We start from the raw sequence: 19,934 nt of genomic DNA on the forward strand, positions 1-19,934 counted from the left end.
TTGCTGGGGGAGAAGGGAAAACTTGATCTCGTGAGCACAGATGCATTTTCATATGATGCTACTGTATGAATGAAACAACTGTTTTCAGTGTATTTTGTTTTCAGTTTGTATTCCTGATCCAAGGTAAATGAAGTTGTGGTACCTTTAAAAGCAGCTGAAGTACAGATTTTCATTTAACACAAGAAGTTGAAGTATGTTTCTCCTCTTAACAGGTTTTTTCCCTTGGAACCAGCATAGTTACTGTCATATATAAGTTCACTTGAGTTTCGGAGGTACCAGACTGTGCTATAGTGTAAACACAGCTGCTATGGAGTAAAATAGCTTCAGTCTTCTCGAAAGTATACAAGCTCAATGTTAGTGCAATAATAGGTGCTTATTTTATTAACTGTTAGTCTGCCTGTCGGCTTTCTTGGCAAACTAAAACGATGAAGTACACTGTATGCCTGGCCTTCCATTAATTGATAAAGAATGCACACGGAGAGTACGGCTGTAGCTCAGTTGAGAAAACTTGCATCTTCTGGTGACCTAAAGGAATGAATAGAGGGGTTCCTTCCTCAGGTTGTAATACGGAAAGCGTACGTGTAATGATGTGCAAGCCACATTATTTGTGCTGGTTAAGTTAAGTTTATATAACATGCCTGAATGTTGGATACAGTTGTGTGTACTTTAAATACCAGCGTAGATAAGGGCCTCTGGTGTACTGCATGGGAAACTGGTCAGGAGCAATTCATCTAGTGCTAGTGAATGGAGATAGACATACCCCTACCACGTGCTTGTCAGTTCTGCTGTCATCAGGGCAGCAGAGGTAACCGTCATCTATATAGAACTTTTAATTATTTATCTTTATCGCTGTACGAATGCTTGTATTTCCCGTGGATCTTTTCCTAATCGATACAAGTTTTCTTTATTTTTATTTTTTAGCTTATCAAAGACAACCTACTGAATACGTAAGTTAAACTGCATAATGATACAATTTAGCTGATAAATGCAAGCCCCTGCATGTTTGTGCTTATTTCACATAATCTGGACATAATGGTTCGCTCGTCAGAACCAGCTTTAAGGAGATTCCTTCCTTAATGGGTGTCTTTCTGTTCCACAAGTTCTTGGATTAAGAATATAGAAGTGCACAGTGGAATTTTATCCTTATAATAACTTAAATATAATTTAACTAAAACAGCTCAACTTTGTGTGACCATACAATGATCAAATGTGTAGAGCTTGTCAAACATCAATATTTAACAAGACTGACTTCCCTTGTGCTGGTTGCGAATTCCTTTTTTGATTTGGAAGGCTGTGATGTGTCAGTCTCCTAAAGCTGTCTGTAACAGCACTGGTGTTCTCTTCAGTTCACAACATACAGTACGCATAGATAGAGCTAGTGGGTGAGAAGGAAGAGGGGCAGACGGGAGCTAGGTAGCAGTGAGAAGTTGCTCAGACAGGTGGGAAGCATTGCCATGAGAGCAAACAATTAGAAGGGGAAAAAAAAGGTTTCAGGGCTTCATGAACATTATTTGGGACTGGTGCTTGAAGAAATCGGTTATTGCTGAAAGCGCAGTTAACCTACAAGTGTGATTCAAACTACTGTTTTGCACTTCAAATATTATTAAAAGCAACTGTGTAGCTTGTAAGTCAGGTTGCATTGATCAGCGAAGTCATAGTCTGACAAAGCGTACGCTGTCTTCCCGTGGCTTCTCTTGCCGTGATGCACGGGGAGATTTACAAAATGTGGGTGCTACAGAGCACTGCCAGTTCTGCTGTAATGCTCAGTGGCAACCACCTGAAACTCTGCTCTGTGGCTACAGAACAAGCTCGGGTTTAAGCCTCTGCTGCACATCCCTTCTCAGCCCAAACCGGGTCACTGAGCCATGTGCCATGCTGCTTCAGGTGCTGGTGTTGCAAGTTAATTCCTGCTTGAGAAGTTCTGGGAGTTCATGTAAATGAAGAAAGTAATTGTTTTGCTCAGAGCTCTGTAGTTTCTGGGTTTCTGGTCTGTGCTTAAATATTTCTTATAACTACATCAGAATGGAGCCTTTGCTCCATGGTACTGTACCATGCAAAACGGGTGTTACTGCCCCAACAGATCGCAGAATCAATGCACGTTGTATGATAGCCAGGATGATGTGATACTAACAGGTTTATAAATAACTGAAGTTATGAAATCTCATTCATCTTTGCTGCTAGAATTGAGTGTTGTACCTGACTGGAAAGACGATGGGGGTAGTAGTTCCTTATAAATCTTATAAATAGGAGGAGTTTTAGCCTGGACACAGTCTTCTGTTTGGTTTTGCTGTATGAGTTTGCTCCAGTAGAAAGTTTAGTGTGGGGTAGGGATGAATAAGTGGGTGTGGAGCTGCCTTTTGGGAGTAGTGTAGCCTTATTCTGGTTTAGTTATGTGTGGAACTATAGCCAAGTTGTAAAGAATGCTCACAAGTCTTTTAAAAACAGGTAAGGAGTACAGTCTAGAAGCAAACCTCTTTTTGAGATACGTTTCCTTGTTCCGTGTTGAGGCTGAGCCCTGAGGAGCTGTCATTCTCAAGGGAAGCCTGACCTTTTCTTCCAGTTTCCTTCTCTTTCTGTAACATCAAAGGTTCTTGTAGCACATGTTGAGGCAAGAACTTATTTGGACATTAACTGTTAGTGCTTTGATTTTTGCTCTCTTCATCATTGCTTACTTGTTTGTGGAGGTATGGTGCAGGTGGAAGATTTTTCATGGTGCAGACCCAGGGTCAGCGTGATGGCCACCGTTTCCTCACTGAATCCAGGTATGAGGTGATCAAAGCAATTACATGAGTCTCCCTGTTCGTGTTGGGGTATTTTGAATTGGAAGAGTGAGACAGCTCTGCGTTTTCACTTCCCTTCACACATCGAAAACTTAAACTCTCTGTTTCATCTTCATCTGAAAGTGAGTGCTAGACTGAAATAATAAAATTTAGGAGGGGAAAAAGACAGCTCTGAAAAATTTACATTTATTCCAGTTTTCCTCCCCCATGCTGATTTCTGAGAAGCAAACTCCCTCTTCTCTTTCCTCTTTTCTCCTCTTCAGAAGCCATCCTTTTGAGTGCTGGTGCTCGAGAGCTGAAAGCATCAATCGCACTGAGCACGTCCCCCAGCCTTGTGGGTTGCCCTAAGCCAGCATAAAGCCATGATGCATACAACCAATTTGGGCCAGAAACAGCCAGTAGATTTTTTTTTTTTTCTTCTCTGTAACTGAATTTTATCACAGTAACTGACGTACTAATGAACCAACTTGTAATTAACGTCAATGAAAATTAATTCAGTTGTATTTAAATAATGCAGTAATCTCGGTAGCAGCATGTGTGGGGTTTTGTACCATCATGTAGTGAAGACAGAGTGTGGAAAGTTAAAGATAAACAGTAAAAATCATTGAAAGCTGACAATTGAGGCTGTGAGCAATACTTAGTGTTTATTGTAGTAATGGATGCTGTAGGGTTCATGGATGCAGGAAATGAATAAGCTCTTTGGGATGTTGGTCTCAGAGCCTTTCCTCACATCAGAGGCACAGGGCAATGGATTTGTTTGGCTGAAGCAAAGAAATTCTTCTAGGTCCTGAAAGGAACTGGGTATGTGGACCTGGGGCGACTGTTGCGTGGGAAGAGCAAGAGTTTTGTTTGGCCTTTGTTTTTCTGAGAGTTTTGACAGAATGAGACCTGTATGGGCAACCTCCTCGCCCCCCTTCTTTAGACCTAGCAAGTGCTCACTTTCACCCTGAAGTGCCAGTAAGTGGGCCTTGTAGGGCAGGAATTTTAAGTGTAGAAGAGATTTGCTACAACAGTGTGTTGTAGGTCAGTAAAATAAATTACCGAGTCTTTTGCTAAAGGATTTTATTTGCTTGGTCCTCAACTCCTTCATGGAAATCTCTGGACCAACTAGTTAATGTTTGTCAGAGAAAATTTTGTTTCTGAGGCAACTAAATATTTTCTAGGTGCTTATTCTTTCTGTTACCTTTGTTTCTCTGATCCGTAGGGCAACATTGCAGTGATTGGTTTTACTGACTCCCCGTTTTCCCTCTCCCGTCTCTGGCTCCCCCTCTCCCCAATTTTGTGTGTACCATGGGAAAGAGCCTAACACCCTTTCCTTCTTGAGGCTTTACTTACAAAATTTAAGCTTTTCAGGCATGATACTTCTTTAAATATATATGATATAATGTTTCTGTGGTCATGGAATTGCGTGGTGCTAAAAATGATTGTTTTCTTGTTGCCTGAGAAACATTCTGGTGTTCCCACTTTTGAATCCAAACAAAACTAAGGGTGAAACAGTGCCTTTCCAAAGCAATAGTCGATGTCCACAGTCAAAACCTTGAAAAAGTAACCAGTACCACTAAATGAGCACATGCAGAAGATAGCATTTAAGATCCCATGGTCTGGAAAGAAAGACTGCTCAGAATCTGCCTTGCTTAAGATTTCAGAGTAAGGTTTGAACAAGCAAAGCTTCTGATCTCCCTTACCCATTGTGTTTGCGGCATATGAAGTACAAACGTATGTTTTTGTGTGTTGTGGCCTTCAGCACTGCATTGCTCGGCAAGGCTGCAAGAGCATTGGGTTGTTTTAACTAAAGTGCTTTCTTAGAAATACCAGGTTGAGAGGCGCCATGTGGGCAGGCTTTAGCCTTCCAGTTTGTGAATACACCTTTTTACCTGCTTGGTACAAGCCTGTTCTTTGTGGGGTCCTCCACAAATTGGTCCTCTTTCTCCTTTGGAAGTCCTTGCTGCAATCTAAATGCTGGTTTGCTGTGATTTCTGATCTCTTCTACGTCCACAGCGCTGTTTTCCTCTCCTTCCCATTTTGATAGCTTGCATTTTAGAGAGCTACAAGTTATGATCTTGTTTTGCTTGGCAGGTGAGCAGCCTCGATGCAGTTCACTGCCGCCATAACCTTACTGTGGCTCATCAGTGTCTTCACCTTTGCCTTCTTGCCTTCAGCACTTGGACTTTGAAAAAATGACCTGTCCTCCTACAGTAAATCCTCCTTTACCTTGAGTCCAAGAATTAAAATTAATACGACTCTGGGAATTGGTGGACACTTCTGAAAAGTGCAAGATGCCATTTTTCTGTGGAAAAGAAATAGCTTGCACAGATAATCTACAGCATAAAGCTATGAAATAAGTTCTGCAAAATTAAAATTCAGGTGGGGGTTATGCAGATTGCCTTATTTGAATATTTAAATCTTCTGTAGCTTTTTGATGACTGCTTTATCATTGTTTTCCATATATATGCAATGATGCTCATTTACAGCCTTCCCCAATCAGTTATACAGCAAATACCACTGCTATAAATAAAATGTCATTTGCAGGAGACAGAGTTTTGTAAGTTAAATGAGAAAGAAATGTTCCCTTTGAAGAAATGTTAGCTGTGATCAGTTGGTCAGGATTTTCTCTACAGGATTATTAAAAGGAGTGGTTGAAAAATACATTTTTCCATTCCCCTTCTTCCCTGATACTAAGGAGTACCTTTTTTTTTTTTTTTTTTTGTTAGTGTTTCAGAAAGATTGCCTAAAAGCAAAAAAAGGTCTCTGATTATTATTTCGTGTTGCAGCTCTGTCAGTGTAGTGGTTGGCTCAGAAAGGAGCAGTGCTGGTTGTCACCATTCTTGGCCGTGCGTCGCACCCTCCTCTCTGCCACAGCTGCTCTCCTAATCCTCCAGTTTCTTCTCTTCCACAGAAAACTAATCGCTCCCTTGTTTTTCTTCTTCTTTTTGTTTTCTTGGTCAGATCATGCTTTGGCTTTTGCTTCTGCACTGTCTACTAAATAATTCAGATATTTCTGTCTAGTTATTCAGTATAATTAGGCTTTGCCGTTAGCATTTGAGGCAGTGTCAGTAACTCATATTTGTCACCATTGGGAAAAAAATACACTTATTTTTGCTGTTACAGTCTGAAGCACCATTAGTATCTGACAGATACACCACTTCGTCAGCTCGTGCAGCCACACATCAGACTGCTCAGCTGCTTCTGATCCTGGTTCCACCGTGGGCTTCCTGCGCTTGCAGGGAAATCATGTAACCTCATCTGCAGTTTTATCATTTCTCGTGGGAGTGACAGATCCTGCACTGGACTGGGGAATCTAGTTGAATAAGTTTTAAAGTAACTTAGATTAGTTCAAGGTGATTATACTGTAAGACTTCTTACTTCTACAGGGACTGTGACATTTCATCAGCAACACTATCTTTGGGAGATACGGAGCAGCTCAGGTCAGAATGCATCTCACAGTAACAGCATTGTAGTTGTTTAAGAGTACACAGGAAATGTATAAAAACAGGTTGGGGATCAAAGTGGAGATCTGACTGCCAGACTCAAACTGCAGAGGCTTTTTTGAACAGTTTGTGGAGGTTAGGAATGTAGGATAACCTGTCCCCAACACTCTTTTTGTTAAGGGCTCTTTAAATATGCATTGTAGGAAGCTGAATTTTGCCTCCTGTAGGATTTCTGACTTGAGGTGGCGATTTTTACTCAAATAGTTGAGATGGAAAGCGAGTATATTTAATAAAAATGGAATCAGAAGTTCTTATATTCACATTTGGAGACTTGAGCAATGGGACACAGCCTTTGAGATACGATCCCCAGTGGCTCCCATGCATGCTAGAATCATGGTTTTGGTTTTGGCTTCCCCCCTGTTTTAAGGTGATAATTCACAGTTATGTTTTTGCTTTTAAATTAGGGAATGCCTGTGAGTAGGAAATCGCTGTAGTCCTGTCAAGGTCTAGCATTTGGATGGTATACAGGTATCATGCTTCTAATTGATGCTTGAGCTGGTCTGCTAGGGGAGGGAGAAGAGAACATGTCCTAACGGAAGAAGTGAAGCCTGCTGCTGTTTAATATTCTGTGCTATTGGTGTTGCCATACTGTGCTAGTAGTGGACTTTGTGAAGAGCCGGTCAGTCACAGGTTGCAGGAGCTGCGAGAGGGAGGAAGGGGGTCTCCTCACTGCTTCTCGTCTCCAAGGTGACTTAGTGCAGGGCACTGGGAGCTCTCCTTGAGGTGAAATGTTAGCAGGGGAAGGTGATACCTTCATGTTCAGCTGCTGCAAACGTCTGCTCTGTCCTGAGATGCTGATCCTCTTTCTCCTTGTGTAGTACTATGATGCGATCGGCGATGCTGCACACGAGGCAGCATGTTGCTAGGCCCCAGGGAGGAACAGCAGTGGCTGGAGGGAGGAGTGGAGGCACAGCCCCTGCTCGGTGCCTGTCCTGCGCTGCGGAGCGGGAGGGGTACGTGTACGCTGCTGGCTCCGAGGAGCAGGTGGGGAGAGGGGTGTGCGGAGCGGGGCTGGTGCAGATGCGGTGATAGTGCTGGCGCCTGCCGTCTGCAGTGCTGTTTGGTAGCGTCCCAGTCCTTCTGTGGTGACGAGACTCTGCCTCTCACGGTAATGAAACAGTGAGATTAAGCTATGAAAATAAAAACTTGAGGCATAGAAGTCCTGAAGCGATGCTGTACTCTGAAACGTGGTTTTGTGAAGAAAATGATATGACAGGCCTGGAGTCCTGACTCTTAAAAGTTTGTAGTCTCATTTACCCTCAGGTTTCATCTGAAATAAAAAACTGCTTATCAGCATTTCTGAAACCAAGGCCTGAGTGCTGATGGTCTTGATGATGAGGTGGCTTTGTGGAGCCTATTAAATGAGTGTTGGGTGTGGTTGTCACTTTTTAAAATCCTCCTTCGTTTATCACTTTCCGAATGTAGCAGCTCCAGCACTTGAATTCACGTGGTAGGTTGAGGCTTACTTCTTGGTAGTGGGTAGCACAGAGTCCTTGCTAGGGAAAATGATACTTGGTTTCAGTTGCCGAAGACAACTTCTGCAGCCACTGGCTTTCCCCGTTTTATTTCCCTGTTCTGTGACCTGCACTGGCTACCCAGGAGTCAGTTAATTTCTTCATAAGGAAAATTATGACTTCTGAGTCTGTTTTGATCCAGCTCAATGTGTTGTGGTGAGTGCTTTTGATAGAACTGTGTCCTGTTTGCTACTGCAGCTTTTATTGGCAATCATGGCTTTTGTTTTTAGTGCCTCTGCTTGTTAAAGTAGGTTTTCTGTCTGTTGAACAGCAGTTTGATTCACAGTTGCATCTGTCTATATAGACTGTATGTTCAAGTATCATTAGTGTGCATAAAAACAAATACAGATTCCTCATGAAGTTTTTTCTTTGATTGAAATTATTTAAACTTGAATTATTTGAGTTGAAATTATGTAGTACCAAAATTACAGACTTTGAAACCAGGTATTTTCCATCTTAATTTTTACTCTAGCCTGCCATTGGCAATTTGACTAACAGGGGTTGGCTGTTTGCTCAGGGAAGAAAGCCTGACACACCGTGTTTGTAAGAAGTATGAATGAAATGACACTCCCTTTGTTGTCCCCTAATTTCAGTGCCAGTATTTTAAAAATAGGAACCTAAGGTTAGACCAGCAAGTCTATTTTTAAACCCAAATCTAGGAGGTTGGCTATAATTTCACCAGTGATGTGCACCAGAGAGCACTGGTTGAGTTGGAGAGTTGGGAGCTCCTGCTTCCTCTAGGAAAATGAGATCTGTAACTAGATGTCGTTGTGTTGATAAATAGATTTAGCTCCTAAATTCTAAAATTCTATATTGGTGGGGTGGAGCATGTCCTTGGGAATAAATGTCCTTGGTATTAAGATGGGCTTTATTGTGGATCTCAGATGTCTGGAGGTGGTGTGAGCCCTCACTGACTGACTGGGTTTGAGTTTATCCTGTGGCTGTGTTGGCATTTGAGAGAGAGTTGCCCTTTCTGTGTGTAGCTTGTGGTTTAGGAGCTCTTCTGAGAAAAGGGTGTTGTATATTACCTTTTTCTGTATCATGTACTATTTCAATGACATGACAAAGGAAGGAAACAAGTAGGAGTATGCTTTTACATATTAAAAGCATTTTATATGATTTACTTTTTTTAAATGTCATATTTGCAAAGTACCTTCCTTCCTCCTCCACCACTTCTTTAATTGTAGTATTGTCTCCAGTGGTGACATCCATTAGGTGGTCTGCTGGAATAGGAGTTCCATTTCAAAAAAGGATTTGGAAGATAGTGCAGGGTTTTTCCCTTTACATGACTGAGTGCTGAGCCAAGATGAGTGTCCCACTCAGATTTTATTCGAAGACTTTCCAGTAATGTATGCACAGAATATGAGTTGGCAAAGAGGACTTGTTTGAATAAATTGAGCCTCTTAGCAGTATTATGGAGGTATTAATTGTAACTTCATTAAGACTGCATTGACCTTCATACTTTATCTGCAGGACAGACACCCTTGCACTGAAATTAGTTTCCAAATCTGGTGTTCTAATTTTTGCAGATTTCTCCAGTAATTTTCATGTTTTAGGCACTTACAGATGAATTTGTATCTTTGTTAATTGCCTAAAATTATGTGCAATGAATGTACTTTCTGGTTTAAAACACCTTTCTCTCACATAGTGGATAGCCAAGTATTGTATCCTTGATTATGTTCATCCATTGGTGCTTTGTCTTCTACCACTTAGCAAGGGAAGGGCTCTTCCTTGAGACCATGGAGAGGGCGTGATTTTCTTTTTTCTTTTGGAGCTAGTAGTTGTTAAGTGCTTACGTGGTTTGCCACCTGTAGCTCTCCACAGGTTGCTCTCAAGGGCTCTGTACTGCAGATCTCAAATCTTGGCATTGGCTCAGACTTGTCTCTTGAACAGCATCTGAGTGAGTTCTGTGCATTTATATTTCAAGCCAGAAGAATGAGACTGGTGGTGACTCTGACAAAAAGTTTAGTCATTTCACTTAAAAAGTCTAAACCAGGATCCTGTACCCATTTACGTAATGTATGTGGGGAAGCTGAGAAACCAGGTATTTCATAGTGCTGTTTGTGGTGGTGTACATTTCACTTCAAGGCTACTCAAACTAAGTTTAAGGGGTCCCATAATCTGATGGCTGGTACATTGCTGGTGGCAGTTTAACTCTTGCATATCACTTTCTGTTGGGCAGCCATCTGTATCACGTCATTATGTTGTGTAGGATTCGATACTTAAATGCGCTAGGGATTCAGAAGTAGAGGTAGGAGTTATTTTCTTTCCTTTTGAGCACACTATTTTATCTCACCATGAATTATACTGCATGTTACTGGCAGAATATTTACTCGTTCATGCTGCCTGTCTTTATACAGAGGATAAGAAGTTGCCGAGCTGTTGACTGGGACTTGGGAGCAGCAGGATCTTCACATTCTTCCTTCACCACCTTATCCAACTTGTAACTTTAGGCAATTGTATTCGTGCTATAGGGTACATAATAAAAAGTCGACAATGCAAACAGAGTGGTCTGTTCTGTCTGGTTTCTTTATTTGGCTGATAACCCTCAATATTCTTGTAGTCTGTACGCTGTAGGAAGTAGATGGAGAAAGCAGAATAATGCTGCAGAAATGCAGAATAATTGCATTTAAAAACCAAAGCCAAACCTGAATGATGTGGCAAAACCCCCCCGCTATCTTAAATGTTGAAGAATCCAACTAAGCAATTCTTAATAGCTTCTTTTTGCAACCAGTTACAAATACAAAGGAACTTTTTGAGACACTCTGTTTTATGTTGTTCCCCTGTGAAATGGATGCTCTGGCTGTCCAGTGGCATCTGAATTAGCTGGGAACGAAGCCTTGACTTTTACATTCTCACCTGGACTTAAGGTGTCGTCTCATGGAAATTGCTTTGCCAGCTGGGTAGTGCAGCACAGGCTGTAAAGACAGATCTCATAATTTGTTCAGCTAGAGCTGAGTGTTTCAACATTTATTAACCAGGCTTTCCAGTTTTAAGTGTGTTATGTGTATAGTCAGGCATATCCAGGCAGTAAGTCAAATCCTGGAAGCAACTGGTCTTCAGGCTGGGGTTGGGATTGGAAAAAATTGCGTAAATTGACATAACCTAAATGAAAGAAGAAAAACGCGACATATTGCATCAGCAGAATTGTGTTAAATAGATTATTGTTTGGTTTTTCTGTGTTGTACAAATACCTCTAATAAAAGGTAGAGTTAATGGTATGAGCGTCGGTCCCTTTTTGTGACAGAAGGGACTCTCTCTTTCTCTGGTAAATATTTTTATGCTAATAAAAATGCACATTCACAGACAACATTTCCACATTTTCAAAGCAGAAAGGATTGCCAGGCTGTAACCTTTCAATCTGCTGCGAGGTTTTTCTTTATTTGTCTGTGTAATGCCAGCAACTTGCTGTATTTAACCTGACGTGAGGGGCTCTGACGTAAGTTGGCTGGCGAAGCAAGCAGTGTCTGCATGGGCTGTGCGCTGGGCGGGCGGTGGTGGGACCCTGCGCCCATCCTGCGCCCGGCTCTGCTGACCCCACCGCCTCTGCCAGTGGTGCGGGCTGGGGTGCTTTTTGCAACACAAAAATGCATTTGCTTTGTTGCAGGCAGGGTAAGGGCTCTGCCAGAGGGGCGAGGAGTGCAGCTGGGGTGCTGCTGTGTAAGTGCATTGTATGGATACCTGTCTGAGTCGTGAAGGTGTCTGTGCGTGAAGAAGCAATGATTTAAAAGTCTGTAAATAACTTTGGGGTTTGCTGGTTCAGTGCGGACAGGGCAGTGTGTGCTGGTGGTGTTCTGCCCACTTTGTTTGGGGGCATTGGGCAAACCCCAAGAAGCTGTCACAAACAGAGGCTTTTCTTTTTTAATACACCCTTGGAATAAAAAAAAAAGTGTTTGTTATTGCAATGGGCAGCAGGGGTGCAGGCTGGGCAGCCTCCCCTGCAGAGCTGCTTGCAGTCCTGCGGTTACTTTAACTTGGAAGGTGTGGAGTATGCTCTGGAGCCACACAACTTACTGTAAGCCTGGGTTGCTATTGATGGTTACCTTCTGGAATCTCCACAGCAGATCCTTTGCCCCTTTTATTTTTTCTGAGAATTTCTTTGGAAATGTAGGAACATAAGGGGTGTTCTTTACATGCAGTTCTCTTGAGGAGTCTCAGTGTTGCTGTTGCAATGGGAGGGATGAACAACTTGGAGTTGTGTTCTGCAGAAATAGATTTAAAAGAGGTAGCAGGGAAATGGAAGGGTGGAACTGTTAAGAGTACTGGTGAGTGAGCGGAGATTGCAGTGCAGGTGTGATAGAGGAATATAGTAAGTTTTAATAATTGATCTAACTCTGGTGATAGTAGTTCCCATTTGCATATATATCCATATATAATCTTCATGTTCAATGGGTTTTGTTCTCAGAGGCTATACAGAAGGTGTTCGGATAAGAACACTCGAGCACACTCTCGGCAGGCAAAAAGATGAAAGGGCTTGCAGGAATCCTGTGCCATGTCTCCAGGAAAGCTCCCTTTGCAAAGAGCGCGAGTCGAGTGTTGAGACGAACACAATTTTTGTCCTTGCAAGGACAAAGCCCGGATAAGTTAACAACAGTAGAGACTTGGTACAGAGGGATTGGAGGGGCTGTAACTTCAGAAATTTTGACCACTCTTGATGAAATAATTTCTCATAAAGGATAGTTGGGTTTTAAGTTACTCCTGTTGTCCTTGGACAGAACATAACTATGTAAGGTGAAGTCTGCAGCTAGAGCTGCGGAAGGAGGGCTGGTCACCAGGACGGTGCGCTTGTGGCCTGCCACAAAAGAACGAAATTGTACAATTTGTCTGTCAGAGACAGGTTAAGAGGGGTGATAGTGGAAGGTGGTAAACTCAGACTGGGTTTGGTTACAGTTGGTCTAGCAACTGCAAAAAATGTGGAACATATTTGCCCCTGTTACTTATTTTTTAAATATAGGAAGGTTTTGCCTTTGTTTTGGAGCACCCAATATGCTATCAAGATGGCCTAAAGAAAATGTTGGTGATCATACCTACCATAAAGGGTGATTCAATGATCTGTTTATCTTTGATAAATCCTTACAGAAGCAAGCAAATAAGCTCCTGTTTACAGACCCACTGTTTCATATGTGTGTATAAAAATAATGCTTTAAAGCACTGCAAGTCAGCCAAAGGTTTCTGTTCTTCACGTTGGACAGGATAATTCCTTTGGCAGCTCTGACTTTAATGAAATTGGTATTATTTTTATTACTTTGTTACAGAAACATCAAACTTTATTTTGCCTATCTATAGTCTACTTCCTGGGCCTGGCAGGGCTGTCTTGGAAAGATTTGGAGTGTGCTAACAGTGCTGAGCCAAGGGCTCTGTGGCAGGTAGTTTTCTTTGCTGCAGAAGCCACTGAAACTGATTTTTGCTCGTCGCAGAACAGCAATTGAAATGGCTTGAAAAATCTGAATTCCAGCACAAATTGGAGATTATAAGTCTTCCACTTTGTCTTTTGTTTGTGGAGGGTCAGATACTAGGAAGGCATATGCTTGTGAAATACTTTCTTTGTTTATGCAACTGAAAGTTAGAAAATATCTACGTGTTATCCAGGCTTCCAGCTGTTAGTGACTAAATAAGAGAAGACAAAAGTACAAGAAAGGCCTTAAACCCTATTTTGACTCTAAAAGGCTTAGAGAACTAGGAGCTTGCATGAAGTACGTGACTCTGGAGAACCTTTCTTGGAGAAGTAGGAGCTCTGCTGAGAGCTCCAGCAGGGAGAATGACAGAGGCATGGGGCAAGAGATAAAGGCATAGAAGTAGGTATGTATAATAGTGTGCTTCCCAATAAAATAATTTGAATATCCTGTCTGACAGCCATGTACTGTCCTTCTGGTGCTGAGGGTACGGAAGAACAGTTAATTGGGCGCTCAGAGAAGCAGGGATGTGGGTTGTTGAATCACAAAACATGAGAAGCGAGAATCATACTCCATGTGGCAGGTTAGACAGAGGCTGGTTTTGTGCCTGCCCTGCTCTTGCAAGGTGTGAATGAAGTTAAAAAATCCTCGAGTGGGGGAGAGGAGAGCAGCGAGCAAAGTGCTGGCGGCTTGTGTGCTCCTGCGGCAGCGCGGCTGTGTGGGGTTTGGCGAGTTGCTTATCCGAGTGTAGCAGAAGTGATCATGCAGACATTTGCTGATCTGTGAGTTTTGAACAGTTCCTTACCATCACAGATATTGAAGATTTCTTACACCGAAAGCTGTTCAGAATATTTGTTTGGTTTTGCCTCTCTCCGTCCTGGTTTCAAGGGTGAGATTTTTGCAAAGGAGGCAAATATCTGCCGTTGCGCCCTGATGGAGATGGTTTCTGGTTTGCTATGGCAGGCAATCAGCTGTATCCTTCCACTGAGCTGGCAGCAGCATCCAGCCAGAATCTCTTGACGTTTCCCCCCAAAAGGATATGTCTGTTTTAAGGAAATATACTGACTGCAATATGGGGGGTTGGGTGTTTCTGTACTGCGAGTGCATTGCTACAAAAAAGAGAATGAAACTTGCCCTGAATAGCTTGAAAGTTAATTTTCTCAAGTGCTGTTGATTTTGTTTCTGATTGAGATATTTGCTTACTAGGTATCTTACTTTTTCTTGTGCTGAAAATACTAAGTAATGGTATTGCAAACTACCGTGATATGAAACTCACCAGTGTACCTGTAATGGATTTCATAAAATTGTTTATGAGGAATCAAGTACTACACATTGTACGTGGACCTAAAATAAGCTGGCTCCTACCCAGATAGTTTATTATATTGGGTTCTGTTTGTGCTATAGACTTACTTTTTTTAATAATTCTACTGGAATTTAAAACACTTCAGCTCAAGTTGTCATCCTAGATGGTCCTTTGCATTTTTTGACTTTCTCCTATCAGTGACAGGTTAGCAGAGGCTCAGTCAGGCCGGGTGGACTATCTTTGTCCTTGGAGAGGGTGCAAATGTGTTTTCCAAAGGCCTGATATTCTCTGCCTGGCTTATCTCCTAGGGTAGAGGATCCCTCGCAACTGCATTTTGGCTACCTTAGATCTGCTTATATGTTGATAAGGTGTGTGGCCTGCAAGTACCCAGTTGCATACAAATCTTGATTCGTAACATACCCCTCTTCTCCCCTAGAGCCACTGTCTCATCTTCTTGTAGCAGAAGGGGCAGCTGATGCCTATATTAATGATTAACTGAAGTGGTGTTAGATTAGGGGAAGATTAAAAAAAAGCTTGAAGTTGTCTTTTGCAGGCTGTGGAAATTGCTTGTTTCTACAATAATAATAAAAGCAGAGGGCAAGCGAGTGTCTGGAGCTGGCTGCAGGTTGTAGCTGCCGTTGTGCACGGCAGCGTCAGGAATAAGGCTCGAGAGGCTCTGTGCCCCGGCGTGTCAGAGCTCCGGCCGCTGCAGCGGCGGGATCGGGCCCACTGGCACATAGTGTTGGCGCAGAGTCTTCTCTCCGTGAAGGAAAAATCTTTCCTTCCAGCTAATTTTGTCATGAATTCTAGATCTTAACTACAGAAGAGCTTTTGTGATGAACTTGTGCATTAGTAAGATGAATTGGGAATATTCACTGAAAGGGTCCCTGAGTTCAAATGTACGAGGGAGCACAGGAACGACTCATTGTTTCCTATTTATAACTCCACACTGGGAAAGGGTGGCTGCTGCTGCTGGGCGCTTGTCTGTACCTGTTCTGTACTTCACATTGTTCTTTCTGAATGTTTTTCAGACAGAAGGTTGTAGTAGAGGGATGCTTTTGTCCTGAATAGTTTTTTTTTTGACATGCCAACAAGAATCTGCACTGCAGACACTGGACCTAAATAGAAGATGTGCTGAACAGGGCACTGCTTATGCCATAGCTGTGAGTCCTACAGTAAAGAATGTGTTACAAAAAGTGCATGTGCCATCTCCCCTCATAGGGAACATGTAATTAGTATTTCCTTGGAGTCAAAAAGCACAGGTATATGTGTGAATGGGCACAGAGACCAGGAGGACAGACATTTACCCCCTCTCCCTCCCACCTCCAGGGTATGGTCCAAGAATAACAAAAAGGACCTTCACCGTTCCTTGGTGGTGGTAGCAGTAGATACATCTTGGTGTTCAGTGGCAGAGTTGTAGGTTTCAGGTGCTGAAGAACCTCTCCCCTGCTCTGACAGACCTCTGCAACAGGTTTTCTGCCTGCCTGTGCAGAGTGAAGCTCTATATGTTAGACACAGGGTTTTGAAATAGATTTTACTGGATGCCTTGGCATGGAGGAATTTGCTGAATCCTGAACCTTTTTGTAGCTTCTTCCCCAGTCCGTAGGGGTGTCTCATGTCCCCATTGTCTCACGTGCCTTTGTTTTAAAATAATATTAAGCCTCAGACACCAGCTGATTTACTTTAATTCAACATCCAACTTATGTTTGATTTCTTTTCATATTCAAGTGAGCCATCTGGCTTTAATGAACTGTAACTGTTTTTAATGCTGCCTCCAGTTGCTAACATCTGAATATTTCATGTGCTGAAAGGAGGTTTGAAATGCAGAAGTGAGACTGAAGAGTCCAAAGTATTTCCAGATCAGCTCTGTTCCAGCAGCACTTGTGCTCCCCTCCCCTCGAGATTTATCAAAAGATAATCTTTGGGGTGCCAGACTAAGCACCAGCCATGGCGGGTGCTAATACAAGTACTCTCAATTTTGTGTACAGAAAACACCAGAGCTGCTTATGAAATCCTGAATACCTACCCAACTTGACTTGGGCAGAATATCAATCAACTTCAACAGGAGCTGCCAGTATTTGGCATCTTTTAAATAAACAGCCTCTTTGGTGTTTGGTTTGGTTTTCTTTTTTGGGGGGTGTCTTAAATATTTCTGTGTTGCAAAAAAAGACGAAGTTAGTTTTACATCACCTAGTTTAGTTATACAAGTTAATTGAGAGCTGGATCTATAATCTGAAAATATCTTAATTGCAATTAACTTCTGAGGGTACTTTGCCAGGGCTACACTATTAGAATCCAGTGGCATATCCCCAGATTTGTTGGAGTACATGCTTCGCTCGGCGTTTTTCACAGCGTTGCCTTTGTTTTGGCTTAGCAGTGTGACAGCTGATAGACTTAAAATGGGCCATTACCAAGAAATATTTTGATTAATGATTAAAAAGTAATTTGTTGGTTAGTTCTTCAGTGTGTGCCAAGCATCGTGCAGGTTGCCGATGACATCATCTTCCAGCATTACTTCATAAAGGATAGAAAACATGGAAGCTTAGACTCTGTCTACAGGAGGAAAGTCTTTACGAAAGGTAGGCTGGGAACACGCGGTTGTGTTAGCTTACCCTGCACAGCTTTGTCCTGAGAGCGTGGGAGAAGTACGTAAGGAACCAATGGAGACTGATAGAGATTGGTACCTGTGGTTGATTTCTCAGTAACTTTCTCATAGAGACAGAGCTGAACTGGGAGTTAACTTGTGTCCTTGTAGGTATATGCTGAGCATAATCTTTTTGAGCTGGAGAGGAGTAGGTGCGAAGCAGTACAGCAGAAATTGGCAGCTGAGTTTCCTTCTAGACTCTTTCCTGAAGCTGTAATGAATAAAACTGTATTAATATATTCTACACAGTAGATTTTTGTGGCATTAAGGTACCATTCAATAGGAGCTCTTAATGATACCTCTTGCTACTCTTAAACATTCTTATTCCCACATGTAATGAAAATTTTTTAAATTGGCTGTATTTTTGATTGTACTTGGGAACTTTCTACACCACTGAGCACTGTTGGTGGATATTTCTGTAATTCTGTTCAAGTTTGTTGTTTTATTTGAGTGTGAATGAAGCTACCAGTGTTGTGTACAGGAGACTTCAGCCAGACTTTTCAGTGCTTTGCACGGCAGTTCCCTAAAATTCATGCCAAAAACTGTAGCTCAGTCTACAGTACAACTCTGGCATCTTGCTTTCAGTTGAAGTGTAACTCGAGTTTGGTTTGACTTGTGTGATGTTGCCAGCTAGCACGCCTGGGCGCTCCGCAGACATGCTCAGGACGTTTGCAGCATTTTACAGTTAAGCCACGGAAGTCCTCCACAAAATGGAATTATGGTACTTTGAGAAGGTTTGAGGGGTTTTTCCCCCTTTTCTTTTTTTTCAAGTTCTCTGTTTCTGAATGGTGAAGGCATGTCTTGATTAACTTGCTTTGCATGGGGACCATGGGAGCCTAAAGATACTGCTATCAGCAGGGACAGTGACACTGCCCTTTCCGGTCCCAGCCACGGGCGTCTACCCAGTCCTCATGCCCGGGATTACGGGAGCTGCCTTCTCTGATCGCTCTGAGACACCGCTTGAGGAACTGGGCAGGCAAGCTGACAGAAGCAGTCACTCTCCCACCTAAAAGTCTCTGTAATAGAACTACTTCTTCAAAATACTTCAATTTTTAACAAATAGATTTTTCAAAGGAAAAAACCATTTAGTTAGAATTTTTCAGACCAGCTGTAGTTCACAAGCCATTTATTTGAATGGCAATACGAATGCAACTGCAGCCTGCATAAAGCTGCTTAAGGTCTGCTTGCAGTTGTGGTGGGATGGAAGATGCTCTTCCAGAGAAGAGCTGGATAGTGTCTTAGTCGTTTATAGTTACTGTGTGTCCAGTCCAGTTACACCTTCAGAAGTGAAATCATGGTTGCACCTTTAGAAGCAGTATCGTATTGAAAAATCTCTCATTTGTGGTGCTCATTTTGAAGTAAGATTTTTGTGTTTCCATCTGCTAGGCAACTTGCATTTCTTATGGATTTGTCCATGCTGTAGTAGAAAAAAACCCACTTAAAATAGGTTGGTTTCTTTAACCTTAAAAAAAAAAAAAGGACCCTCCTGCAAAACCTCTCTAAGGATTATCAGGAAGTCTCCATAGACACTAAAGGAATACAGCTTTTGAGAGGGATGGATTTGTGGTGGGGCTGAAGAGATGTTGAAAGTCAGCTTTATAATTGACTGATTTAGGAAATCTTTTTTTTCTAGAATCTGTTTGGTCTGCGGATGAGGAGTATGGAACAGCTAAACATACATAAACGCAGTGAGGCGCCCTTGTTTGCTTTAAGGTTTTTGGTTTATTCCTGGAGTGATGTTTTTAATGTATCTTAAAAGTAGTTAAAACGCGATAAAGATTTTCTTATTAGTTGTTCCTTTCAGGTTTTTTTCAGGATCCCTTCTTGAATGTCCTGGCTGCCAGTAGAATTGAAGGCGGGCGGCAACTCATGACCACCAAACTGTGACAGCCTCGGATTCGCCTGCTTCTGGCTGCTCAAAATAACCGCGGGCTGCTGCGGAGATGAATGGAGAACAGCAGTATGATGCAGGTAATAGTGCGGCTGAGCTCCCTGGCTAACGATTCTCAAAAAACCTGGCAAGTGAGATGGAACAAAGATGAGCACAGTGAATGTTTCATAGTGCCCGTGTCTGACGCTGTGTACTGTATACAGAGGGAAACTCAAATTTCAATGACTGTGAGTTAGATTTTGGCTACAGGGCTTATGTTTGTTATTGCTGTATTTCAAGAGCAGGGTATATCATTGGCTTAAAGGAGAACAAAATCTGGTCCACCTTAGCGATTGTGTTTTTAAGAAGCTGTGTCTTTCCTCTTCGTGGTACCACTATGAGATGGGCTTATGAAAAGCTCAGTGGCTTTAACGCTACTACTTTAAGGCATTTGTCTGTCAAAGTGGTAATATTATCTTGTTCTGTCCTTGTGTTCATCTTCTTCATATTTTGACAAGGTTGTGCTGCTGGTTTAAAAATTCAGATAAGTTGTTTGCTGCTGTTGTAATCTGTCCTGTTTTTCTGATGTGCCTTGGTACGCCTGCTTTGATAGGCTTGGGATATCAACTCCTAACCTGCTGCAGAGTGGTATATTATGATAAATTAGCTCAGGTTTTGGTTCACCTTGAAACGCCAGGCTGGGAAGAATGTCTGTCTGGGATGGCTGGGGATCCTAACAGCTTTCTGAAACAGTTCTGGGACTGTACTCTTAGGAGGTAGGGACCATCGGTTTTTCTGACTTGCCTGCCACGGTTGGTTCCTTTTCCTTGAGGAAATCCCTGCCTATAGTGTTGGTACAGTTAATATAAAGTAAATTTTAATTTGTAGTTACCAGTGTAAACAATTGGATTAGGATTTTATCTGAGTTTACTTTCCTTTGGT

General features: G+C 42.2%; 1 protein-coding gene across 1 annotated transcript in view; it reads left to right on the top strand.

The window, feature by feature from the left end:
* Positions 1-19,934, top strand: part of SFMBT1 (Scm like with four mbt domains 1) — a 72,078-nt gene that overhangs the window by 21,443 nt on the left and 30,701 nt on the right. The window contains exon 2 of the mRNA XM_068408418.1: positions 18,927-19,093. Within this exon, the coding sequence (XP_068264519.1) occupies positions 19,066-19,093 (28 nt within the window). The 5' untranslated portion in view covers positions 18,927-19,065. The remainder of the gene's footprint in view (positions 1-18,926; positions 19,094-19,934) is intronic.

This window comes from Nyctibius grandis, chromosome 10, assembly GCF_013368605.1.
Source record: "Nyctibius grandis isolate bNycGra1 chromosome 10, bNycGra1.pri, whole genome shotgun sequence".
In the NCBI taxonomy this organism is placed as follows: Eukaryota; Metazoa; Chordata; class Aves; order Nyctibiiformes; family Nyctibiidae; genus Nyctibius; species Nyctibius grandis.